General features: G+C 48.7%; 1 protein-coding gene across 1 annotated transcript; it reads right to left on the bottom strand.

Annotated features, from left to right (window-relative positions):
- Positions 1 to 2305: 2305 nt before the first annotated feature.
- Positions 2306 to 26963, bottom strand: BPIFB1 (BPI fold containing family B member 1). Its single transcript, XM_063079589.1, has 15 exons — positions 26849 to 26963; positions 24279 to 24420; positions 23478 to 23585; positions 22388 to 22537; positions 21497 to 21578; positions 16219 to 16282; positions 12968 to 13053; positions 11678 to 11857; positions 10671 to 10724; positions 9997 to 10155; positions 7702 to 7769; positions 6861 to 6906; positions 5910 to 5973; positions 4839 to 4915; positions 2306 to 2338 (listed from the first exon to the last, which is right to left on the bottom strand). The coding sequence occupies exons 1-15, from the start codon at positions 26961 to 26963 to the stop codon at positions 2306 to 2308; spliced, it is 1428 nt and encodes a 475-aa protein (XP_062935659.1).
- Between the last annotated feature and the right edge of the window lie 205 nt (positions 26964 to 27168).

Genomic DNA, 27168 nt, shown 5'->3' with positions numbered 1-27168 from the left:
CCTCAGTTTATTGATCTGTAAAATGGGAATGTTAATCCCAAAGGAAGTGTTTAGCACTGTGCTGGGAACTGAGTAGCCCTCTGGGAGTAGAGGCAGTTAGTTGTCACTGCTAATTTGAGGAATAAGGAAACTGGATCAATATCTTGCCATGGATTCAGGTGGGAGGCTCGGGGCAAAGTGAGTGGGGCCTGGGTTCCCATCCCTGCCCCAGCATTTCACCAGCTGTGTGTTACTTGATCTGTCATGTGTAGGTCAAAGACAAAAATAATTCCTGTGAGGCAGGATGATTTATTGATCTCTCTTGGTGTTTTGTCCTTGCTGCTGCTGCTAAGACTCAGACAAGTAGAGGAGTTTTCTCTCCCCCAGCCTAGGAAGGTGGGAGTCTTGGAGTTCCTGGTCTGAGGGCTTCATGGATGGTGGTTGTGTTTCACGCCCAAATCAGAGTGAGGCCGGCACAGGGGAACGACCCCTCTCTTTCCTTATGGGAGGTAGAGACCTGGGGGTGGGGTGGTAAAAGAGAAGAGAGTAGAGGGAGGCAGTGTGTGTGTGGGGGGGTAATGGTTAGCGGCTGCTTGGTAGTGGTGTAGAGTTGTCAGAGCCTCAGTTTCATTTGTCATATGGGGTGAGGGTGGAGCCTGTGCTGTAGGCGGTGGGGAGGCTGGGTGGGGGACGTTCTGTAAGACCCTTAGAACAGTGCCTGCATGGAGCAAATGGTTGTCTCAGTTTGGGTAGCCTGAGACCAGGATCTGAGCACAGGTGATTGACTTGGGAGATGATCCCAGGGGACATGGGTAGGGGTGTGGGAAGTGAGGCAGCAAAGGGAGACAGCCTATAGTGTGTTATCCAGCCAGTTTCCACTGTGGGCACCTGGGGCACAATCCTGCTGGGGGACTCTGGGAGCCAGAGTAGAGCATCTGTCTCAGAGTTGTTTTCAGCCCCAGAAGATATGGATGGTGGGCCCCAGGAGTCCTCAGCCACACCTGGTCCCTGTGACCCAGCTTGGCTGGGTGATGGAGGGTCATGTGGATCGGGAGATCCTTCCACAGGACCAGGTGGGACAAAAAATCAGAGTCCTGCTCCTTCCTCCGGGCTCTTTGGAAGCCCCCCAGCAGATGCTTGTATGATGCCGGGGAGCCAGAAGAGACCCACCCAAGATGAAGTAGACATTGACTTCCTCACCTCCCTTGAGAGTGGGGGTTAAAATGCAGATTTAACATGATTTAGGAGAATGCTGGAATGGGATGTGTGGGGAGCAAACTCCTACCCAGTCCTCAGGCCACACAGTATGGCTGGGAGTCGGCCAGGCGTGGGAGCTTTAGCACAGGCCTGGCCCTTGGCAACTGCTCAGTAAGTGGTCACCGATGCTGAGGTAAGGGCCTCGTGCAGAACTTGTTCTGGCCCTTCCATGTCCCCCCTGGCCTGGCCCATGGCTTGTAGACAGGAGAAGCTCCTTTCCTGCTGCCTCCCTGGGCTGTGAGCTGTTCTCATGCCTGTTTGTGTGCTGAAGTTGACTAATGCTGCTTCCCGAGCCCCATCCCTTCCTGCATGGCCCCTCGCATAACAGAAGGATTCTGAGTGCTGAGGAGGGCCCAGGGCCTTCAGAACAGGGGCCCTATTGTTCATCTCGAACCTCCTGGCATCAGGTAAGCCGGGGAGACAATGGCACTCAGACGAATGCACTGTCTGAGTGGGAAAGGCCTTTGGTGATAAGTCCCAACACTCTGGAGGCTAAGCAACAACAGTGGTGATGACATCACCTACAGATGACATTGTCTGAGTATCTGTCGTGTACCTAGAACTGTTCTCTCTCATTTAATCCCCACCACAGCCTATCATTCTCTCCATTTTATAGAGAAAGAAGCCGAGGCCCACAGAGGTGAAACCACATCCCATCACACTGCCTGCCAAGACCAACAAAATGAATGCCTCCCACCATAGATGGCCTTGAGGCCAACAAGGAAGGCAGGAGGGAAGAACTGGCTTTCTTATTCCTGAAGCCAAGGGAGGTGGTTAAGACCATGACTTCATGCACATGTGGTCTGATGTAGCCCAGCTCAGACATTGGCCAGATGGGCTCAGATGTGCCTGAACAGACCCAGATGTGGCTCAGACATCCAGACCCCAAGCCTTCCAGGGGCAAAGCAACTCCTGTGCTAGGACAAAGATAGACTCCGGACTGCAGGAGTCATGGCAAGTGTTTATTGATTGAAGAGAGTGATGGTCTACAGAGCTCCCTCCAGGGACCCGGCCTGCCTTGGGATGGCCACTGTCCAAGTCTTTGCCGGGAGACAGGAGAGCTGGGATTCTAGAAGGAGGCCGGGGTGACCACAAGGGCATCCTGGAATAGAAGGAGAAAAGTCAAACAGGTTTTTCTTTTTACCTCCTGCCTTGTTGTGGTTCGACTGCTGGCATTGGGCGGTCATGACCCTAAACTCACTCATACAGGATTCTTGGAAGAGTCAGAGGTGGATTGTCTGTGTGTGGACAGTAACACCAGACAGGGGTTTGCGTGCAGTGGGTGGGATTGTGTAGGACTATGGTCCCCAAGCCCAGCCCACCACCAAAACTCTCCAAGAAGTTTTGTAAAGTGTGGATTCCTGGCTGTATCCATTGGGACACAGGCAGCTGAATTTTTAACAAGGCTCTGCCTTTTCTGTTTTTTAAAACTGTGATATGAGGAGCTTGCCCTATTAGATGCCCCCCAACATTTTATTATGACCATTTTTAAACATCCAGAAAAGTTGAAAGAATTTTACAATGAACACCTGTCTACCCATCACCTATATTCTACCATCAACTTTTTAAAAACATATTTGCTTTATCTCATATCTATTCTTTTATTCATTCCTTCTACTAGATTTTAAAACATATTATATTACAAAGCTATAGAAAGGAAATCAGTGTGCTGCTAGCTAAAAACAAATGAATAGAGCAAAACGGGAAAAAGTAAAGATGCTAAATGCCCCCTCGTGAAATAAACTGAGCTCCAGCCATCCATTCGTATGGAACACCAGTTGTCATTCAACATGAATCAAGTACAGTATTTGTCTTAGATGCATTGCTTATATTAAGATTGGATAATTGTAGTGTGGTCCATTAGTGCATGGCCAGTGTATTCAGACATCTGCTGGGTTTTATGAATGAGGAATCTGGGCTCGGAGAGGCCTAAGGACCTGCCCGAGGTCCCATTGCTAGAGAGAGGTAAAGCCAGGATTTGACCCAGCTCTCTGTACCATCTACAGTGCTGTTGTCATTGTTCCCCACCAAAACCAGCTGAAGGGTGGACCTGGTTTTAGGGTGGGCAGCTGATAAGGCAAGTATCAACTTGCCTTTGAAGCCAGTTAACAAAGCCCTTGACCCTGCATCCAAATGAGACCCCATTGGGGGGCATTTTCGAGACTTCCTATCCTCTGTGGATTTCTCAGAATTAAGTGGCTCAGGAATTTAGTGTTTCCAATGAACAACTTTGGGTAAATCAGTACTAATAAGGGTTAAAGGTTTGGATTTTCTAAATTGTTAATAATTCTGTTTTCAACATGTCTCCTCCTCTAGAGTAGACTAGAAACTCCAAGAGGGCAGGGGTTTCTGCCTGTTTTGCTCATTGTTGGGATCAGGGCCTACATACAATAGGTGCTTAGTAAATGCCTGCTGGCCTGCTGAGACAGGCACCTTGCTGTCATTGGCTCATGCAGAGGTTGGGGCCGAAAGCCAGGGGTTATCAGGGCAGGTGCTGAGTGCAAATCCCAACTCTGCCACCTACTGGGTGTATGACTTTGGAAAGGGACTTGCCATTTGGAGTCTCAGTTTCCTCATCTGTAAAGTGGAGGTTATAATATAACCTACTGTATAGGGAGGATGTGAAGACTGAGTGAGATGCTGCCTATACCCCAGTGCCTGGCACACAATGATTGTGGGCTGTTCTTATTAGGAATAATATTTGGGGGTGAGGGTGACACTGCTATAGCTCCTCTTCCCAGCAGTTGCCAGGGAGAATCATTTGTTCAACAAGCATTTATTGAACATCTACTCTTTGCCAGGCCTTGCCGAGCACTGGGGACAGGAGGCACGGATAGGATAGACATGACCCTGACCCTTGTCAAGCTGAGACCATTTGGCCACATGGCAGGGTGTGTGTGTGTCTCAGACCTATGGTCCACATGCCCTGGATGCTGCCTCAGATCCTGGGCCTCCTTCCTCATCTTTCCTGGAACATTAAACATCCCTGCCTCAGGGCCTTTGCACTTGCTATCCCTTCTGATAGGACATTTCTCCCTGCTACCCACAGGGCTCACTCCCTCACCTCCTTAGGTGTTGGCTCAAATGTCACCTTCTCAGAGAGGCCTTCTCAGACCACCCCATCTAAAAGAGTACCCCCTTCCCTGCTGTTACTCTCTCTCTTCTGAGCTGGTTTTATTTTTCTTCTCAGCCCTTAACCTGATGTTATATATTTACAGGTTTATGAATCTGCCTCTCCTGCTAGAATGTAGGCTCTGCAAGGGCAGAGATGTTTTATGTTCATTCATTTCTGTGGCCTCAAGCACTCAGAAGCCCTCAAAAAATATTTACTGAATGAATGAACAAGTGAATAAATGAATGAATGAATGACAAGTGGAGCAAAAAAGTGTATTGGTCCCAGACTAGGAGGGTCCCACCCTCAGGCCAAGCCAGTCTCCTCACTTGCTGATGAGGGGGTCCTGAGAGGGGAAGGGATTTGCCCAAGGTCCCCCACAAGTGACCAGCAGGGCCAGGATTACAGCGCAGGCTCCACCTCCCAGCCAGGGCTCTTTTAGCAGCTGTGCAATCCCTGGGGCAGGATGTTTAGGCCCATACCCCCTCACCTGGGTCAGAGAGCACGCAGCTGCCTTGAATCCCAAGGCCTTCACCATCGACACTGGGATCCCAGATCTTAATTTGCCTGAAATAACAAATGTGGTCAGAGACGGGTGGGCCTGAGGTGAGACTGGGCAGCCATGGGCAGGCTCACAGCTCCTGGAGGGAACACCAGGACCTGGCACGTCCAATATGGACTGTCCCCTCTGCCTCTGTCCACCTATTACTGGCCCCAGCACACACCCAGCCTCATCTCCCCACCCTTTGCCGCCAGCACCAGCTTCTGGCTGCTCACAAACCACACCTGTCATGTCCTCCCACACTCCTGCTCAAGAACCATCAGGGGCTTCTATCATCCACAGCAGAGGTTTCTATACTTTGAGATTTCCCACTCTAATAAAATAAAGAAATTAAAAAGGCAGGGCTGATATAGATTACCAACTCTACCCACCCTCACGACCTAAGCCTTAATTAGAGTAATTCCATCTTCTCTCTGTTTCCTCCACTAGTGACACAAATGACATACCAACAACAGCAATGGCTGGAGAAATGCTGAACACCGACTGTGCTGAACTATCCTCTGTGGATTGATCCATACAAACATCCCTTCATTTGTGCCTCTGACAAAGGTACTCTTATTGCTCCATTTTATAGATGGAGAAACAGGCTTAGGAGGGTTAGACAGCTTGTCCAAGGCCAGGCAGCCAGCGAGTGAGGGAACAGGACTTGAACCCAGGCCTGCCTGAGGCACCTCGAGTGTGTTCTGGTTGCCTGGTTATACCTCTGTCTCCTTCCCGCTGTCAGCCCTGTGAGGCTGGGGTGCTGCCTGGCTTATCTTGGCATGCCTCATTCCTGGCACTTGTAAAGGAATCGGGCTGAGAGGTTGGAGATAGGAGAGATCACTTCCAGCTGGGTGACTGGGAAGGCTTCCTAGAGGAGGCAGATTTTGGACTAAGCTCTGAAGTATGTCTAGTTCAAAAATGGAAAATGAATGAAAGGGGCCCCAAATGGAGTGACCGTCAGGAGAGGTACAGCAAGGCCCTGAGGAGACAGTGAGAAGGGTTGGCAAAGGGACACACCATTCTCGTTTGGCAGCAGGATGGAGAAGAGGATCTCGGTGGTGATGTTTTTCAGGACTTCAGGCTGTGAGAGAGAAGGGCACTGTCAGCCTGGCTGAGAACCCAAAGTCCCCCCAGCCATTCAGGTGGGCTTGGCTCATCCACATGGTGAGGGCAGAAGTGGAAATGCTGGAATCCCAGGTCCCCTGCTGGTCAGAGCCGTGAGGGCTCTGGGGACCAGAAGCCTGGGGACCAGACAGCCTGGGGCAGGGCATGAACTCAGCTGTCCCTGGGGTCTAGCAGGTGGTGAGATTGGGGTGCATCGGAGGATATCCCATCCTCAGGGGCTCCACTACTCTGTGCCATCTGAATTTTCTCTAAGGGAGTGAATTTGCCCTGTGTCGCCTGAATTTTGACTTCTTGAGGGAAGCCAGAAGTCTTAATTTTCACGTGGAAACCTCCCTGTTTTAAAATATTAGTCAAAAAAAAAAAAATTTAACAAAACAAAACAAAACATAAAGACCAAAGAAAACACGGCAGAAGACAGGATTCAGCCAGCTCGAAACCTCTGGTTCAGTCTGACTCAGATGGGGAAACTCAAGACTGGAGAGAAAGGGGATCCCCAGGGTCACTGAGGTGAGGCTCCATGAGCAAAAATGAGACTGTGAGTCAAGGAAATTTGCTTTCTAATTTAGGATCAAAGCTTCACTGAAAGAAAGAGAGAGTGTATCTGTGTGAGTATTTGTGTGTGTGAGTGTATGTGTGTTCTCAGCTGTGTCTGACACACAGTAGGTGCTCAGGAAATGTCTGAGCCAGGAGGTTGGACTTTGGTTGATAACCAGAGACCAGCCAGCCCACCATGGGGCTTCCATGGGGACTTTGTTCAAAGCAAATCCTGGGCAATGTCTCCTGTCAGAATGGACCATTGTGGGTCACTCCATTTGCCCCCAGGGACAATCTATTAATACTTACTTGGAACAGGCCAATACCCGAGTTCATTAGGTGGATCCGATCAGAACTGAAACAGAAGATGCTTGTGAGAATGGCCCCTTGGAGTCCTATTCATTCAACTATTCATTCATTCAATGACTATTTTTCGAGCACCTACTGTATACCAGGCACAGTGCAGGCTCTAGTGATGGAGAACCAGATAAAGCCCTCGCCTCATCTCATAGAGCTTACCTTCTAACGGGAAGGTTTTGGGTAGAGACAGAAAACAAATAGTGGTCCAGAGAGCAGAAAAATCCCCCCCCCCCACTCAGAGTGAAGATTGTGGTGAACTAGGGAGCCCAGACTCCTTCTAAAGGGGGCATGCGAGTCCCAGCTCAAGTGTTCGTTGCTATGTAGGAATGTGGGCCCAGGGCAGACAATAGTCTGATTTTTATGTGTTTGCAACTAATTTATATTTAAAAAACCCCAGCCCTGTGTGCACTGATACAAACACATCCTCGGGCCTGTTTTGTCCCAGGAGGCTCTGGTTTGCAACCCCTGAACTCACTTGGGCAACAGGAGGTAGAGGGATGGGGGAGAGAGAACAAGCAGGGTGCAGCAGGCAGCTGGAGGCCTGTGCTTCTGTGCTGGGGTGACTGTCCCTGCCACTGTCTTGGAGGTGTCCGTGGCTGAGGGGATGGTGCTGCGCAGGCCATTCCCGTGGCCAGAGTTTGACTGCCCTCTCCTCCCCTTTCCCTCACATGCAGTCCTCATAGCTGGAGAGTCCGTCTAGGGAGCAGTCTTCACCCAACCACACACTGGGGGTTTGAGAAAACGAGCTCATTTTCACCCACAGAATCTTCATGATGATTTACACATTTACCTGATTTCATTAAAGTTGAGCATAAGTTGGTCACCTTTTGTGTAAAACTGAGCTTCTGAACTGCTTTCCTGCAATGAGAGAAGCCCGGGCCCCATTCTCTTAAGAGGAGCATCAAGTATGAGGGGAGAGGTTATGCAGGGAGGCTTTGGGGTCGAGCCCACATGGTCTGAATCTTTGCTACTGGCTCTGTGACCTTGGGGAAGGGTTTGATCTTTCTGGGCCTCACTCTTCTCATCTATTAAATAGGATCATACGTGTACCCACTCCCCATTTAACAGATTGCAATATAGGCTTGCTGTGGGGAATGAGGGTGATGACAATGACGATGAGACTGGCCAACATGCTTGGAGCCCACACTGTGTACCTGAGGTGTTATCAGAGATTTGTATGGTTACCTCCTTTGTTCCTCACAGCCCTATGAGGTGGGTCCTTTTATTACCCCATTGTAGAGGTGAGGACACTAAAGGACAAAGAGGATCAGAAGCCCCTGGTAAATGTTAACCACTGTCGTTATTATTATTGGAAGGCTGGAAGCTAAGCCAAGTGCCAAATACAGGGGCTCCAGGTGTGCATCACCTTGACCTCTGGTCTGGGGTGACCCTGACGGCAGTGTGCTAGGATCCAGCTCCAGTTCAGCTGTACGCAGAGAACAAACTTGTCCTGCAGGCCTGGGCTTGGTGGCCAAAGTGCCTGCTGTTGGCCATGGAGGGCATGGGTCACCAGGTATAGAGGCTTGCCGGGGCAGTCTATTCCCAATATTGGTCAGGGTGGCTGGTTGGGGATCAGAATATCCTTTAATACAGGAATCCAGGGCTCCATGCTGAACAACTATGGGAGGCACCATTCATTCTGCAGTTGTTGTGAAAGGCACCCCCTGAAATTGCATGGTGGACAACCTGCACAGTTGTACACAGTGACCCTGTTGTAAGGACAGTGTCAACATTAGCCTCCTACCAAAAACCAGGTACTTTCCAGACTCCTTGGTTAAGCATGGAAAGCCTTAATTATCCAGTGTCCAACCATGAGTCTTGCCTCATCTCTTTTCTCCTTTATCCTCTGCAGAGGATGCAGCTGGTACCCACGTAGATGCCCTTTACAGGGTGGGGCATCCATCCCTCAGCTGCTGAGCATTGCCACTAGCAGTTCATAGCTGCCCCCCCGCTTTTTTTGGAGAATTGCCCTTTCTTAAATGGAGCTGCCTTGCTGGGAGATTATGTTTCCCCTATCCCTGGGGGTTGTTAGTGGCCAATGACTAATGCACAAGGGAGTACAAATGGCCGGCCTTTTTGTATCAAAGTGGGCTCAACATGGTGCAATCCATGCTGCGGGGCTCCTTGTGGGATCAAGTCAAAGCAAGTCCCCAGCTGAGACCACATCTTTGCTCAGACCTTCCCCTGATTCCTTCACGGCTCTTCCTTGAGCAATCTCCCCCAATAAGTCACTTTCATGAGAATCCTTGTCTCAGCCTCTGCTTCTAGGGGACCTACCTAGATGCCCTCCCACTGGGCTTGTCATTTGATGACCCCCACCCCATACCTTCACCCCCAGGTTCCCCCTAAATGGAAGCTAAATGAGATCTGACCTGCTGGGGTTACTGAGAAAATCAGTTAATAACTCTTAGAAATGATTTAGTTCTGCACAGTTTTCAGAAGAGGAACTCTCTTTCTCCCTCAGTCTCAGTGGTTTGGATGGAGTCAACCCCCACCCCCTACTCTGGTGTGTGTGTCCCAGATCAGAAAATTTACTTTCTGGCCACACAGACTGATTTAGGAATGGGCACATGACCCAAGCTCATTCAATGAGAGTCAGTCCTGAGACTTCTGCTGGAACTATTGGGAAAGAAAGGTTCTTCCTGCTGGGATTGCCAGGCTGATAGGATACAAGCCTGATGCAGCTTGGGTTACTTCCATGAGGAAATAGCTTGCCTGAGGATAAAGCACAGAAGAAAACCAGGCTGCCAGATGGGCTGAGAGAAGAATGAAGACAACATTGTTAAGCACCTGGATCTAGCTACTCCTGAAGCCAATGCCATCTGGGCTTTTCAGTTATTTGAGCTGATACAATTCCTTTTGTGCATGTGAGTTGAGTTTATGCCCAAAGATCCCTGACTACTAAAGTCATAGGGTCGCAGTTGGGCCCCCAAAACTCCTGACTCTTGGTTCAGAGCTCCCCCTTCCACACCCCTGCTAGGTGACAAGGGGGGTGGAAATGTTTAGCAAAGCAGGAGGGGTGAACAGGAACAGCGAGCTAGAGGGTCCCCAGGCTGCTGCCAATGTCACAGACAATTGAACTCACGATGCCCAGGGTGAAGAGGGGGCGGCGGGCTTCATTGGTGGGGAACACTTCCAGCATGATCAGTTGGGCTACCTTGGCACTGCCCTGGCTCAGAAAGAGCTCAGGGGTCTTCAGAGTTAGGACCTTCATGATCTGTGTGGGTCCCAGCTGATCTGCAGCCTGGAAAAACATCAGACCCGCATTTGGCCTCCCGAGTGCCTTGCCATGGCCCCCAGGCTCCATGTGGCCCCATGAGGCCTGGCCCCTGCCCACCTTCCTGGCCTTACTCCTTCCTCTCTGTGTTCCAGCCACACCATCCTTCTTGCAGACCCCTGAATGCATTGTTGTTCTCCCTGCCTGACAACCTTTGGTCTTCTGCTCCTTCTGTCTGGAATACCCTTCCCTTCAGGGAAGCCTCCTTGATCTCCACGACTATATCAGGTGCCCAGTAATGCTCTCATAACCCCTAGAACCTGTCCTTCATTACTGCACCAGTAAAGGAAGTATCATCCGTATGATTATTCGACTCAGATCAAACTGCCCTGCTAAACTAAAATCTATGAGGACAGGGACCTGGTTTGAGTCCCCCAGTGCTGGAAGGAGAGAGAGTAGTCCCGCGCATATTCTACCCCCCAGAGGCCCATGTACAGACCATAGCAAACACCCATCAAGCTGCAGATGGCAAATGGACCAACCTTTTCACTGATCACCTTGATGCTTGACTTCAGCTGATGGGCCAGCTCAGGAAGCTGAAGGTGAGAGGAAGCCAGAGCAGGTCAGCTGGAGGGGCCAGGGGAGGATCACTTCCTGCACCCCACAGCTGGGATAGAGGCTTCTCAGAACCCCGAGAAAGCTGTGCCTGGTGGTCCAGACCACATGTCTGTCACTGGTGGAAAAATAGCCCATAGGTCAGCCATATGGGGCACCGGGTCCCCACCGGCCTGAACTTTTACTGTGGGTTGGTGGTAGTTGTGGGTCTGTGAGCAGCTCCCTGCTCCTAGAGGACATAAAGAAGTGACTCCAGTTCTTACTGCAATCATAAATGTGATTGCTGGTGACCACTCCCCCTTTTCTCTCCATTCTAGCCCCTTATCCTGAGCTCCAGTCCCTAAGAGCTCAGTTATCTGTTGTCTGTCAGCTGAAGTTCTGACATCCTCCCATAACTTTGGGCCAACCCCTTCCCCCTCTGGACCTTGGTTTCCCCATCGACCACCCCAGAAGAGGTAGCACAATCCAGTTGACTGGTGGTGGTTGTCTGCTGTGCTATGTTGATAAAGATTCCAAAGTTGGGTTGGCATCCAGGCTCAGTAGAAAAGAGGGCCGTGATTGATTAGTGATGTCTGCCATGGGACCCCTAGTGGTTAGCAGCGGCACAATTGCTATCCCTGGACTACTCAGCATCTAAGATGCCCTTTGGCTCCACAGGACTGTTACTTGGTAGAGAAACAGGTGCGTCAGAGTTCAGAGGGCAGAACTAGGACCCAGGCTGGGTGTTACCAAGAGGTTTTCAGCTTTAGAGCTGTACGTCAGAGGCAGGGTCTGTTCGGGAGAGAGTGAGCTCTCCTTTACTGGAGGGATTTAAACTGAGCTTGATAGTGAATTCCTGCTTAGGCATGTAGGGGTCATTCCACCTCCTTTGATTCAGCAAATTCTCATGATGCAGCAGAAGTGGTCCCAACCTCTGCCCCACACTGAGGCTTACCACATAGTCCAACAAGACCATGAGTTCTTTTGGAGGAAGCAAGGCAGCCACCACAGCATTCACCACATCCTGTCTCATGATGAGGCTGAATGGGGCACTGTCTAGGGTGGGCATCGTCAGGGAAGCCGCAGAGTTATTGAACAACTTGGTCACTGTTCCCTGTGAGTCCATCAACTTGGCCTGAGGAGACACAGAGCAGGAAGTGGGCTGAGAATATTGACTCCATAGCTTACCCAATAACAACCTAGAAGGAAACGACACCATTCAGCCTATTTCCCTTTATGCATTTGTTGCCGGGAAGCTTAGCCTGGAATTCAGTGCGTTGCTGTGGGCAGTGAGCAAGGTGCCTGGCAACATCTATTCCATTTGCATCCTTTAGAGAATCTCTGTTTTAACCTATATATCTTATTTTTTCACTTACGTTTCAACTTCTTGGATACCTCAAACCCTCTGGATGAAGGGAAAATTCAAAACTGCATCAAAATGGATGAAACCGTTTGATGCTGCAGTTTTCCAAGGGACACATTGGGCCGAGCCCGTGGCACACTCAGGAGAGTGCAGTGCTGGGAGCGCGGCGACACTCCTGCCGCGGGTTCGGATCCTATATAGGAATGGCCGGTGCACTCACTGGCTGAGTGCCGGTCACGAAAAAGACAAAAAAAAAAAAAAAAAAAAAAAGAACTGGTCTGGGATTCACGCTATGCAGTTGGTCTGGACCCTCTGGGCGTCCAGCCCCAGAATGGCTGTGAAGCTTCACGTGTTACGGAGAGCTGACAGTTACTGGATACTTCCTGTCTGCCAGGTACTGCGTGGTCTCATTTTATCCTCTCCTCAGTGAACATTATTATTCCTATTTTACAGACAAAGGGAACTGAGGTTCAGACTGGTGAAGAAACTTGCCAAAGGTCACACAGCCAGGGAGTCATGAAGCTGGATGAGAAACTTAGGTCTGCGTGATCCTCGATGATGTGTCTCTATCCTGGGATCTTGTTTCAAGGTTGCCAGAAGTTTGAGGATTGGCAGGGGCTTGCCTGAGAGAAAGGCCAAGGGACCCAGTGCACACACTTGGGACCCTGACTGAAGAAATCAGGGTTGCAGGACAGACTCCCTGTGTGGATGTTCTCTGTGTGCCCTTAGGTTTTACCTGCTGGTCTTTCTCCTTCAGAATGGCTTGCATGGGATGTGTTCAGCCTGCTGTGAGTTTTCTGAATCAGCCATGTATACTAGCTGTGACGGGTTTTTTTGATACAGACTGTGGCATCTGACACTTGGTGGTCCTGTGACACTCACCTCCAGGTGGAGCTGGATGGCATTACCCTTGATGGCAGGAGATAGCAGGTCAAATTCTAGGCGGTGAGGGCTGACGGAAATGGGCACTGCTCGGAGAAAGGAAGAAAGTTCTGTGAGGACGGAGGGCAGTATTGGACGGGTGGTTTGGGTGGTGCGTTCAGCTGGAGCTTGGTTATTGCATGGGGTGGGGGTTAGGTTGGGAGGAGCAAGTAATGGTGATGTTGATTATAATGATGAAAATGATGGTAATGACGGACATTTATTGAACATATACAAAGCACCAGGCACAGTGCTAAACCTTTACATGTGTTAGCCGACTAATCTCCACAATAAACTTAGGAAGCAGGTCCCATTACTACCCCCGTTTTACAGATAGGGAAACCAGGTTCAAAAAAGTTAAATGACTTGCTTGAGGTCATACTATGAAATGATTTGAACCCAGTCGGTCCTATGCCAAACCCAAACTGAACCACTGTTCCTAACTCCCCATCTTCCCCACCACACTGTAACCAGCACTCCCCATGCGGGCGTGGTCTGGGTCTGGACACCCGTCTGGACACACACCGGTGCGCACCCATCCCTGAGCCGCATTGCAACTTGGGAATCCCCACTTGGCTGCCAGGTGGCGGTGGCGTCTCATCTGCCCCGGCCGTACGGTGGGAATGGGGATGGGGCGCACAGGGGCGCTGCATTCACCACTTGCTCGGGCTGCCTAGCCCCCGGGAGATTACCCGCCTTGCCCCAGACAGACTTCGTTCGAGTCCCATTGATCTTGGTTTTCTCGCCTCTGAATCTTAGTTTCCTCATCCGAAAAGGGGGATGTAATAGTTATTCCTGCTTCATGGACAGGACTGGCATCTAGTAATGGCCAAAAATGAATTACACCCACTTGGAACTGGAGAAATTGGATTCAGGTCTTCCCCTATCACTAATTTCTGCTGTGAGCTTGGACAAGTTACTGAACTGCTCTGAGCCTCAGTTTCCTCATATGGGAAGTGTGGTAATGATTGCTACATCGTGGAGTCATTGGAGGAGACAGTGTACATAAAATACCCACTCTCATAACACTACCTGACTTTAAGCTATACTACAAAGCTATAATAACCAAAACAGTATGGTACTGGCATAAAAACAGACACACTGACCAATGGAATAGAATAGAGAATCCAGAAATCAACCCACACACTTACTGCCATCTGATCTTTGACAAAGGCACCAAGCCTATTCACTGGGGAAGGGACTGCCTCTTCAGCAAGTGGTGCTGGGATAACTGGATATCGATATGCAGGAGAATGAAACTAGATCCATACCTCTCACCGTATACTAAAATCAACTCAAAATGGATTAAGGATTTAAATATACACCCTGAGACAATAAAACTTCTTAAAGAAAACATAGGAGAAACACTTCAGGAAATAGGACTGGGCACAGACTTCATGAATACGACCCCAAAAGCATGGGCAACCAAAGGAAAAATAAACAAATGGGATTATATCAAACTAAAAAGCTTCTGCACAGCAAAAGAAACAATTAAAAGAGTTAAAAGACAACCAACAGAGTGGGAGAAAATATTTGCAAAATATACATCTGACAAAGGATTAATATCCAGAATATATAAGGAACTCAAACAACTTTACAAGAAGAAAACAAGCAACCCAATTAAAAAATGGGCAAAAGAGCTAAGTAGGCATTTCTCTAAGGAAGATATCCAAATGGCCAACAGACATATGAAAAAATGCTCAACATCACTCAGCATCCAGGAAATGCAAATCAAAACCACATTGAGATACCATCTAACCCCAGTTAGGATGGCTAAAATCCAAAAGACTATGAACGATAAATGCTGGCGAGGCTGCGGAGAAAAAGGAACTCTCATACATTGTTGGTGGGACTGCAAAATGGTGCAGCCTCTATGGAAAATGGTATGGAGGTTCCTTAAACAATTGCAAATAGATCTACCATACGACCCAGCCATCCCACTGTTGGGAATATACCCAGAGGAATGGAAATCATCAAGTCGAAGGTATACCTGTTCCCCAATGTTCATCGCAGCACTCTTTACAATAGCCAAGAGTTGGAACCAGCCCAAATGCCCATCATCAGATGAGTGGATACGGAAAATGTGGTACATCTACACAATGGAATACTACTCAGCTATAAAAACGAATGAAATACTGCCATTTGCAACAACATGGATGGACCTTGAGAGAATTATATTAAGTGAAACAAGTCAGGCACAGAAAGAGAAATACCACATGTTCTCACTTATTGGAGGGAGCTAAAAATTAATATATAAATTCACACACACACATACACACACACACACACAAACCGGGGGGGGGGGGGAGAAGATATAACAACCACAATTATTTGAAGTTGATACAACAAGCAAACAGAAAGGACATTGTTGGGGGGGAGGGGGGGAGGGAGAAGGGAGGGAGGTTTTGGTGATGGGGAGCAATAATCAGCTACAATGTATATCGACATAATAAAATTAAAAAAAAAAAAAAATACCCACTCTGAAGCCCCAGAGTCGATGTGCGGTGGGCTCTCAGTGAGTATTAATTCTATCTGCTCTTCCCACTCCTCCCTGGTTGCCCTTTGAATGGGCCTCAGCAGATCCCATTTTCTTCTTCCCTGACAATTTCCAATCTGAGGGGTGTGAGTGAGTAAGGCAGATTTCCGAGGCTGGGGCAGAAGCCTGTGACCTCCCATCACTGCTGTTCTCGGACAGGGAGAATGACCTCCGTCCTGGGCACACATCTTGTCCCTTCCCTTGTTCTCTCTTCTCTGCTAGCACCCAGTGGTCGCTGCATCATTTATTCATCCATCCATCTAGCACACATCTGTAAACACTTCTACGTGCTTGGAACTTCCCTGTAAACTTTTAATCCTCACGAACAATCCTGTGAAGCAGGGATGTCTAGGCCCCATTTTACAGATGAGGAAACAGAATGAGGAGGTGGAATGGCTTTCCCAGAGTCATGGAGCAGGTCAGTAACAGAGCTGGGATCTGGGGGCACCTGCTGGCCTCATATAGAACCTTGCACATAGTAGGTGCTCATGAAGTCACTCTCGTGGTGAATTCCGGTCTGCTCGTCCTGGGCAGGGATCCACCTGTGTTTGTCTTACCTGCTGCTGGGCCCCAGCTGCTGCTCAGGCCTGACTGGGGAGGCCTCTCCAGGTGGAGGCAGGACCTGAGGCTGGCCCTGCAGTGGAGGAAAATGCGGGAGAGAGAGCAGAGCACCTACCCCTCGCCAGCTGCAGGAGGTCTGCATACACGTCATCGAAGGCCTCCTTGATCACGGGACACAGCTGTGACAGCACAGATGCAGGGGTTCCATCAGCACAAACACAGCCCCACAGCAACCCATGCCAGGCCCACTGGCCTGAGTCTGCTTCTGTGCTTGTGGCCAGCCAGACCTTCATGCACAGGGTTGAGGACTCATGTGTGCCCACCCCCCTACCACCATCCCTGTTGCTCAGAGTCCCTTGCCCTGTACCCAGGGGATGTCTGGCCTGCCAGCTGCCCTCCCCATCAGACTCCTTGATTTGCTCACAGAGCCCGTGTTTCTCATTCCACGAGCCATTACTGAGTTCAGACTCTAGAACAGAGGCCAGCAAGACAGACCCTACCAGACTCCTGAGTAAGCTCTTTGGGCCCTTTGTGGGTTTCCTACCCCAACACATCCCTTGGCCCACTGAGCAATTCCCTTCCGAAAATTACAGTGGTTCTCAGTGGGGGGGGGGGGGGGATTTTGTTCCCCAGGAGACATTTGGGAATTTCCGGAGACATTTTTAGTTGTCACTACTTGGGGGGCGGGGGGAGATGAGGGTGTTATTGGCATCTAGTGGATAGAAGCCAGGGATGCTCCTAAACACCCCACAATGCACAGGACAGCCCCACAACAGAATTATTCAGAAAGTGTCACTAGTGCCAAAGTTGAGAAACCCTAGCCTAACCTAACCCTGGCCTCACCATTCTACTTAAGAAGGAGGTTAAACAAGGTTGACTTGCTCGTCTGTGGGACCCAAGGCCCTGTTCTCTGCTTGGAGGCAGCCCATTTTTGAGGGCAGTGCACCAAGATTGCCGAGGTCATTTTTTTCTTAGGGACAATTGCCCTAGTGGAAGAACCTTCTAGTTGACCACCCCTTAATACTCTTGAGGAATGACAATGTATCTTGAGAAATGTTAACCTTTTCTGTGAATAACTGTTCCCTGCTCCGAGCTGCTTTGCCAACCCAGAGCCAGAGAGTATGGAGGAATCGGCTCAGAGACTCCCAGCGTGGGCTGCCAGGGGACCACCTGTTCCTCGCAGGAACAGTGTCCCTGGCAACCTCTGTATTTTCTCCCACAATTCCCCATCTTTCATTTCTACCAGTGGGTCCCAATCTTGGCTACACATTAGAGTCCTCTGGAGTGCTGGGGGCCTGCCCAGACCAATTACATCCAAATCTGGGATAGGGCCAGACACCAGTCTTTTTAAAAGCCTTCTTAGCTTTTGAGATTCTGACGTGCAGCTGGGGTTGAGAACCACAATTCACACTTGAAAACGGCTTTGACATTTTCTAAATTAGTTCCTGCCAGACAGACTCTCACCTCTTAAACATCTGGTGCCTTTTCCCTCCCTGCCAAATAAAATATTCGTATGACTATTGTATCAAATCCTATGAATTATGGTGGCAAACCATATGATAAATGGAACGACAGTTTTCTTACATTGTTCTCTATACTCGGCTTTTCATCCTTAAAGACAGGTCTATGCAAAGAGCATTGTATAATTCCAATCTCCTGTCATCTTTTCTAGTGAAAAATATATTTTTAGCTATTAAAATATGAGAGTACTTCAAAATGTTCATGGAAGAATTTGTGTTATCTTTTAACTCTATTTTTCCATGACTTTTTTGATGTACCCTCATATGATGCCAGATAAAATATGATTTTGCTGGAGTCTGGAAAAAAATTTACAGATGGGCCCTACTTTAAGAAATTCCCACCTTTAAGGGGCTGGCCCATGGCTCACTTGGGAGAGCGTGGTGCTGACAGCACCAAGGCCATAGGTTTGGATCCCCTTACCGGTCATCTTTAAAAAAAAAAAAAAAGAAATTCCCAACTTTAAATAGAAAAAGAAATTTCTTCAAAGAAAAAAATAGCTTATGTAAGAAAAGCTCAATTTTATAAAATTATTCACTTCCAGATTTTCTTTAAAAAGCTCCCTGGGTATGTAGCTTTGCTAAAAGGTAGCAGTCTCAAAATTCTGACAATAATAGCCGTTGTCTTATCTTTGATATCACACATTTGTATTTATTGGCATTCATTCCCTCCCCTCTCACCTCCCTCTGTCTCTCCTCATCTTTTCCAGCAGGGTGTTGGATACAGGTAGCCTACATTGGACTAAATCAGTATTGCTTCTTGTGTGTGTGTGTGTGTGTGTGTGTGTGTGTGTGTGTGTGTGTGTGTGTGTGTGTGTGTGTGTGTGTGTGTGTGTGTGTGTGTGTGTGTGTGTGTGTGTGTGTGTGTGTGTGTGTGTGTGTGTGTGTGTGTGTGTGTGTGTCGTTTTTCGTGACCGGCACTCAGCCAGTGAGTGCACTGGTCATTCCTATATAGGATCCGAACCCACGGCCTCGGCGCTCCCAGCGCTGCACTCTCCCGAGTGAGCCACGGGGTCGGCCCAGTATTGCTTTTTAAATTAAACTTTTAAAAATGTCATATGACCTTTACTTAGTTTTTGATTATTCACTTATTTTTCCCTGGTCTCTTTAATATTCAGATATTCAGTCTATTAAAATAATAGATCTTCCTTTGACTAAATATGATACTCAAACTTTACTAGTGCAGAAGCAGAAGTTGAAAATCTTAGCCCTGACTTAATAAAAAACCAAATACATAATTCTGTATTGTATGGTTGATGCATAACTTCACAAAATGGAGGTGAAATGTTTTACTGTATTTTTCTTGAAAGTAAGGGAATTTCTGAGTTGGGTGCTAAATCCAAACATTACTAAAAATTAAATTATGTAAACTTACAAATAAATAAAATATATTAAAAACAAATTTAATAAAAACTTAAAACTCATTACTTCCTAATTATTTTGCTGTGTTTTACTGTAAACTATTTGCTCTTGGGGTCATGTCTGTTGTATCTGTTTGGTGGAAATACTGTATAGTAGTGTGCTACTCTTTCCAATTCTGTTGAGTAACATTACAGTGGCAGTCTAAAATTGGCCCTGGAGGGAGTATTTTCAGTAGGGAAATCAGGACAAGCTTCAAATCAGGATTCCTTCCCCTCAACCCGTCCAGAGACAATTGTTGAATTATTTATCAGCACATCTGATAAACGATTTCAGGAAAGTTGCAGGCTGCAAAATTAACACGCAAAAATCAGTAGTGTTTTTATACTCCAAACTGAACTAGCAGAAAAAGAAATAAAGCTAGCTCATTTGCGATAGTCACCAGAAAAACAAAATACCTAGGAATCAATTTAACCAAGGATGTGAAAGATCTCTGCAGTGAGAACTACAAATCACTGCTGAAAGAAATTAAAGAGGACACAAAAAGATGGAAAGATATTCCATGCTCTTGGATTGGAAGAATTAACATTGTGAATGTGACCATACTACCCAAAGAGATATACAGATTCAATGTAATCCCCATCAAAATACCAATGACATTCTTCACAGAAATAGAAAAAACAATCTGAACATTCATATGGAACAACAAAAGACCCCAAATAACCAAAGCAATCCTGAGCCAAAAAAAAAAAAAAAAAAAAAAAAAAAATATCCAGAGGCATTACACTACCCAACTTTAAATTATATTCAAAGCTGTAGTAACCGAAATAACATGGTACTGGCATAAAAACAGATTCTCGGACTGAGGGAACAGAATAAAGAATCCAGAAATTAACCCACAAACTTACAGCCTACTGATCTTCAACAAAGGCACCAAGAACATATGTTGGGGAAAGGACAGCTTCTTCAATAAACAGTTCTGGGAAAACTGGACATCCATATGTAGAAGAATGAAACTAGATCCATACCTCTTACTATATACCAAAATCAAATCAAAATGGATTAAAGACTTAAATAAAGACCTGAAACTATAAAATGCCTAAAACAAAACCTAGGACAAACACTTCAGGAAGTAAGACTGGGCAATGACTTTAAGAATAATACCTCAAAAGCACAGGCAACAAAAGAAAAAATAAAGAAGTGGGATTATATCAAACTAAAAAGTTTCTGCACAGCAAAGGAAACAACAGAGTAAAAAGACAACCTACAAAATGGGACAAAGTATTTGCAAACTATGTATCTGACAAGGGATTAATATCCAGAATATACAAGGAACTCGAATAACTTAACAGTAAAAAAACAAGTAACCTGATTAAAAAATGGGCAAAGGAGCTGAATAGGCATTTCTCAAAGGAAGACATACAAATGGCCAACAGACACATGAAAAAATGCTCAGCATCACTCAGCATCAGGGAAATGAAAATCAAAACCTCCTTGAGATGTCATCTTACCCTAGATAGAATGGCTATTATCAAAAAGACAGAATAACAAATGCTGGTGAGGAAGCAGAGAAAGGGGACCCCTCCTACACTGTTGGTGAGACTGTAAATTAGTGCAGCCACTATGGAAAACAGTATGGAGTTTCCTCAAACAACTACAGATAGATCGTCCATACGATCCAGCAGTACTGCTGCTGAGTGTACACCTAAAGGAATGGAAATCATCATGTCAAAGGGACACCTGCACTCCTATGTTTATCACAGCTCTGTTTACAATAGCCAATAGTTGGAACCAACCTAAATCTCTATTGAGGAATGACTAGATAAGGCAAATGTGGTATATATACACACTGGAATACTACTCTGCCATAAAAAGAATGAAATTCTGCCATTCAAAGCAACATGGATGAGTTTAGAATTATGTAACGTGAAATAAGCCAGGCACAGAAAGAGAAATAGCATGTCATCACTCATAAGCGGGAGCTAAAAAAATAAAAAAATAACTAAAAAAGAAAGATACAACAATCACAATAATATGTTGAGCTTTTAAAAGAAGAGACCAGAACTGAGGTTACCAGAAATGGGAAAGGGGGTGGGGGGCTTAGCGAGAAATTGGTAAAGGGCACCTCAAAATGATTACATTGTGTAATGGTAAATATAATAATCATCGTGATTTGATCACCACATATTGTACACAGTACTGATATTCAACTCTGTACCCCACAGATATGTACAATCAATTATGTTTCAATGAAAAAGAAAAAAGAAAAAAAAATTTATCAGCACATCACTGTTCAAGACCTCCTGGCTGACTTTTGGCGGTTCCATTACCTTGACGTCAATGATCTGCCTGAGTCAATGGCCCAATCTATTGCTCTTTGCTTTGCTGAAAGAATTATCAAGCCCCAGAAGAATCCCACCAAGGAGGCACAGGTCCCTTAGTACTATCTTGCAGTTCCACCCCAGCCCCACAGGGGGAACAATCTTCACAGGCCAGAGAGGCCCTGATTCCACTCACCTGGGTTTTCACCAGTTTGGGAAGGGCTGGCACTAGGAGGTTCATGACCTTGTTGGATAAGGAGTTGACCAGAAAGGAGAGTCTTCCAGAGAGGCAAGCGAGAAAGAGATTAGGAAGTGTTGTAGATGATCCCCCCCACCCCCATTTTACAGATGGGGAGACTGAGTCCAGAGGAGGAAGGAATTTGCCCAAGTCACATGATCTGTTAGAGATAGGGCTGGGAGTAGACCCTGAGCCAGGTGTATACGGTGGCAGAGTTCTCAGGGTACAGGAGCTGCATGTTGTCTTTGAAATTTGTGTTGAGCATGGGGATGATGGGAGCTGGCATTTGTGACCATCCCCCTGCTAAGGAGAAGTGGAGGGAGACACCATGTTTTTGAGCACCTGCCATGTGCCATGCAGTATTCTGAGTGCTCTATGGCTGTTGCCCGATCAAATCCTCTCACTGCTGCCTGGAAGGTGTCATCTCCTGTACTTTACAGATGAGGAAGGTGAGACAGGGAGATGACTTGCCCAACATCACCCAGATGGTAAATGAAGGCAATGCCTTTGCCTGACTCCAAAGCCTTTGCTTCCCCCATTGCTCCACCCAAGGCTGTCTGGAGTGGTTGGAGGGGTCCTAGGAATGAGGATCCTCTCCACCTTCAAATGTTTGCCCCACCTCTTGCCATCGTGCCTGAAATCCCACCGTTATTCCCTCCACCCTTGGTGTCTTGAGCTTTCTTTGGCATCACGGATTCCCTGGAAGGATCCGCAAATCAAGAACCAAGAGAGATAAGTCCCTTTCTTTCTGTAGGCCTCAGCGTTCTGCATCTGTAAAATGGGGAAAGACCACCACCTGCTTCCCTCGTAGGCATGGCAGGAGCTCAGTGGGCAGCTGGCTGCACTCACGTATGCAGCAGGCTGATGCGCAGGCCCCCGTGGTGAGTGGAGCAGTCCCCGAGGACGAGGCGGGTGGGGCCCCTCTCCCTGGTCTCTACGCGGATGAAGGCTTGGACCTCAGTCTCCACGTGTATCTTCACAATGGTCTTGACCAGGGGCCTGGGGGCGGAGGCGTCCGACAGTGTGAGCGCCTCCCAAGCCCAGGGAGTGGACAAACGCGCTGTCCATCTCCGTCTCCGGCTCTCTCACCTCCTCAATCTCCTTTGCTGGTTTCTCCTCATCTCCCCAACTTCTTTACCCCAGCATGTCCCAGGCTCAGTTTTGGGATTCCTCTCCAGGTTTAAATCTCTTCCATATGCCAACAGCTTCCAAACTTCCACCCAACTCCCTTTTTGGATGTCTTACAGGCATTTCAAATTTAACATGTACAAAACCGAACTCTGCATCATCCTCCAAAGCCGCTTCTCTCACGGCCTTTTCTGTCTTGCTTGCCGGCCACTCCGTCTGCTGGTTGCGCAGGCAACAACCCTGGAGTCATCCTTGGCTTCTCTCTCTCCACCCCCCCACATTCAATCCAGCAGGATAATCCTGTTGTCTCTGCCTACCTCCAAAACATGCCCAGAATCCAAACACTTCTCACCAACTTTCTGCTCCAAACCCTGGTCTAAGCCATCACCGTCTCCTCCTGACTTGTGGCAGTAGCTCCTGGATGGCCTCCCTGCCTTCACTCTTGTCCCCACACAGCCGTCCCTACAGCAGTCAGTGGGATGCTTTAAAAATGTTAAGCCATGTCATGCCCCTCCTCTGCTCGGAGCCTCCATGGCTCCCGTCTTACTCGGTAAAAGCCAAGTCCTTACCTTGGCCCTCAAGGCCTTGCACAATATGGGCTGGCTGCCTGTTGACCTCATCTCCCTCCACTCTTTCCCTCTCCCTCCCTTCTCTGTCATTCTTTGAGCAAGGCAAGCACACACCTGCATCAGGGCCTTTGCACTTGCTCCTCTCTCTGCTTGGAACTCTCTATTCCAGATGCCTGCACGGGGGCAAGGGGGCATGCAGATGAACCTGTCAGGCTGCTGTGCCTGACTGAGGGCACACTCACGTGTTGAATCCGGATACCATGTCCAGGGGGATCTTGACTACCAGCTCCTGGTCATTGGCCGAGGGTTGCACCTGCAACTGGGGGATGTTAGCTGAGATGACCTTCAGCCTGGAAGGGATTCAGGAAAGATGAGAATCATGCCTCATGCTCAGCTGAGCACCAGCCCCATGTCTGCTTCCTGTCTACCTTTCCTGCCACCCCCTGGTGCCTGGTCAGCAACTAGACCCCAATCCCTGTCTACTGACTCCTCTCCTGCATGGCCTTGCCCCCATCCCTTCTCTCCATCCTTGATCACAATACTGTGACATTTCCTTCTCTTTTAGGAGCTAAATCCCAGCTCCTTGGGCTGACTTGTAAGACCCTCTGTGACCTGACCCTGCAGACTTTTGCTCTTTGCCTTGAGATTTGCGCTCCGGCCATTCTGACCAATTCCCACTCCCTATGCCTTTGCCCAGGCTGCCCCTCTACCAGGAAGACCATTGTCTTCTTGGCTCCTGGTGAGCATTGTCACTGGCTCATGTGTCACCTCAACTGAGAAACATCGCCTCATCCCCTCAGTCTTCCACCCCAGATGGCCTTCCTCCAGGCTCGCCCTTGTTAGGGTTCTTTCGTCACTATCTTATTGTGATTGTTAACCACTCTGGGAGCTGCTTGAGGGAGGGACTTAGTTTGGTCCGTTCTTCACAGTCAGGCACAGAGTTGATGCAAACTGGTGTTTGTTGACTGATGGAACATGCAAAGTATGTCCTGGGCAGAGGTGTGGTGAAGAGCTAGCTCCCGTCATTGTCCTGCTGCACTTACCAAACGATAGCTTTCAGTCCAGTGTTCACCAGGCTGCCTAGCTGGGGGATGCCCTTGGTGCACTTCTCCTCTATGGCACTGTGCAGTGGCAGCTGCTGCAGGATGGCAGTGGCATTGTGGTCCTTCAGCTCCTGTGTCAGCTCTGGAGGCAGATTCCAGGGATTAGATTGAAAGATGGCTTGGTGTGGGCTTCAGGCTGGGGAGGGCCATCACTCAGGGCTCCTCAGACCCTGGTGTAAGTGGAGGGTATGACCATCTCCACTGTGTAGATGTGCCCTTGAGGATGGTGGCCCAGATGGATCATTTTCACATGAGGAGTGAGGCTGGGGCATGGGTGGGGCCGTTCACACCCTTGGGAGTGTTGACCAGTACCCTTAGCACCCCTCCCACCAGCCAGCAGCCAACACCTCCAGAGCCGAGAGGCAGGGAGCCCACAAAGCCCTGTTTGGGGCTGCTTTGGTGCCAAAGCACATTTGCTAACAGTTCTCTGGCATACACATCCTATGGGCCTGTCATCTGAAAAGCCTCAGGTGCTGAGCCGAAGAAGGGATAGAGGCCTATGAGTCAGGAACCCTGGGTTCTGGTCCCTGACAGACTGGTTACTAGCAGCCAGAGTGCCTCTGGCTTGTGGACAGAATGGGTTGGAGGTGCCAGAGAGCTGATGGCCCAAGAGCATCCCTCAGCCGATGACTGACAGGAGTTGGTGTATAAATACCCCAGCTCCCTCAACCCTCGGGCAGGATGACTCAGACGTGTGTCCCCCACTGGGCTGCAGTTCCTGTGTTATTGCCTCAGTCAGAACCCACCCATTTTGCCTGCTCTGTGATAATGGAGCTGGGCCCTGTAAACATTTCCTCCTTACCAGTTGGCGCAATGTCCAGACCTGTTGGTAGGGCACTCCAAGGGCAGCGAGTGAATTCTGCAGGCACCCTGGATAACTTCCAGGCAGTTTGCCAGAGCTGGCTTCCCAGTGAGTTAATAGCAGCACACTTCCTCTTGGGGCAGCTTCCCAAAGAATGTCATTGGCTCCCTGGTAGGCAGCTTTTGGCTCACTAGACTCTGCTTGCCAACTGTGGACCAGCTCTGGCCTCAGACAACCCAGCAAACCTCTGCACCATCCAGTGGGCTTCAGCCACACCCTCCCCAGTGAGGCCTGGGGAGGGCTCTCTGCCTCTGAGTTTGTTCTGTCTTTGGATGTCTCCTCCATCCCTAGGGTATCCTTTAGAGTTCTCTCTTTTTTCTCTTTTTAGCCAATTCCCCATTTCTGTAATCTCTGATAATAGCTCTTTATACTAAACTCACCTGTTGGGATTACTGTATGGTTTCTGTCTCTTGATTGGCCCTAACTCATGCAGTTGACTGGCAGGACTGAGCTCCAGTCCCCACAGTGGAAATGTACCCTTTATGGGCTGCCTCCCCTAACTCAATTTGTCTCCTGCCTTCTCTTGCAGGTGCTCCAAAACCAACTACCTGCATGCAACTCCTTAACTCATATTCTGCTACTGGGAGAACTTAAACCAGGATTGCTCATGCCCAAGCTCCTTTGGGCTGAAATTCCATGTGCTTGAGATTCACAGTGTGGGCCCAGGGCCCCAGTGCCCATCCCCCTCCCCACCAACCTCCCAGAGCTCTTTGCTTCCTGTCCCTACTTAGGTATCCATCCTCTGGTTACAGAGCCCATTGACCCTGTAGGACCTTGCCCTGCTCTGCCCCTCTGGCCCCGGCCCAGTGCCACTAAATGCAGAGTCCAGTCCTCCAAGTGCTTCAGGTTGTCCTCCAGAGCTGACCAACTACCCCCCTCGCAGAGGATGACATTTTAGAGGAGTGGTTCTTAAACAGGGTGATTTTGTCCTCCGGAAGACATTTGGCAATGTCTGGAGACATTTTTGGTTGTCACAGCTGGGTTAAGAATGCTGTTAAACATCCTACAGTGCACACGACAGCCCCCTACAATAAAGAGTTACTTGGCCTGCAACATGAGAAGTACAGAAGTTGAGAAGGCCGGCCATAGCTTTCACCAAGCTCTTGTCAGTTTCTGTACTATTGGGGCTCCTCACGACCCGTGAGGATGACCCTCTTATTTGTATCCAGAGGAGGAAGCTGAGGCTCAGGGACTTGTCCAGCATCACAGAGCTGGAGAGTGATACAGCTATGCCTAGGACCTAGGTCACCAGACTTCTAGTGTAGGGTCTTTGCTCAGGGCACTAGGAGCAAAGCTCAGCCTCACTCAAAGGGTGCTCTGATGATGGGGTTTCAGGCAGGGGCAGTAGGAGAGGCAGGTGCATCATTGCACACTGTGGCCACACACCCCTCTGTAGGCCACAGAACGTCAGAGAAGTGGGGTTTTGGAATAGTGGGATTTAAGAAGAAGGGAATCTTGGAATCATGGGCTCTTGACATCATAGACACTCCAGCCTTTATAAACAATTCACTCATGTATCATCCAAGTCCTGGGATCCCAGCCATGCCTTACACAGCCCCAGTGATGGAGAACCCCCTCCCTCCTTTGGAGGGCTGCTCGACCTGCCCCTTTGCCCTATGTTGGTGAGTCCTGGGGGACCAAGACTTACTTTCTTTGACGACTTGTGGGCCAAGTCTGAGAACCACAGCGGGGCTGAGAGTGGCTTGGACCAAGGTGGCTGCCAGCAAGCCACAGAGCAAGGTGAGTGTCCATGGGCTGGCCATCTTCTTGGGTGTCAGTGAGTGGCAGGTGGCAGGTGGCAGAACCGGGGTAGGCAGAGGGCCCTGCTAGTCAGGCAGAAAGGCCAAGGGCGGGCCCGCAGCACCAGGTGACCTGGGGCATGGCATTCAGGAGAGGCCACTTAGTGCAGTGGTTAACTGCCAGGAGCTAGCTGTGTGACTTTAGACAATCAACTTAGCCTCTCTGTGC

Source organism: Cynocephalus volans, chromosome 1, assembly GCF_027409185.1.
Source record: "Cynocephalus volans isolate mCynVol1 chromosome 1, mCynVol1.pri, whole genome shotgun sequence".
Lineage (NCBI taxonomy): Eukaryota > Metazoa > Chordata > Mammalia > Dermoptera > Cynocephalidae > Cynocephalus > Cynocephalus volans.
This window is presented reverse-complemented; position numbering and strand designations above follow the sequence as displayed.

Bases quoted from the DNA above. Each gene is read 5' to 3' on its own strand.
- BPIFB1 (XM_063079589.1), bottom strand. From the start codon at position 26,963: ATGGCCAGCCCATGGACACTCACCTTGCTCTGTGGCTTGCTGGCAGCC. The intron at 23,586-24,278 runs GTAAGTGCAGCA...AATCCCTTCCAG, and splicing joins GGACTGAAAGCTATCGTTTG to GCTGAAGGTCATCTCAGCTA. The intron at 6,907-7,701 runs GTAAATGTGTAA...CTTCTGTTTCAG, and splicing joins CTCAACTTTAATGAAATCAG to TTCTGATCGGATCCACCTAA.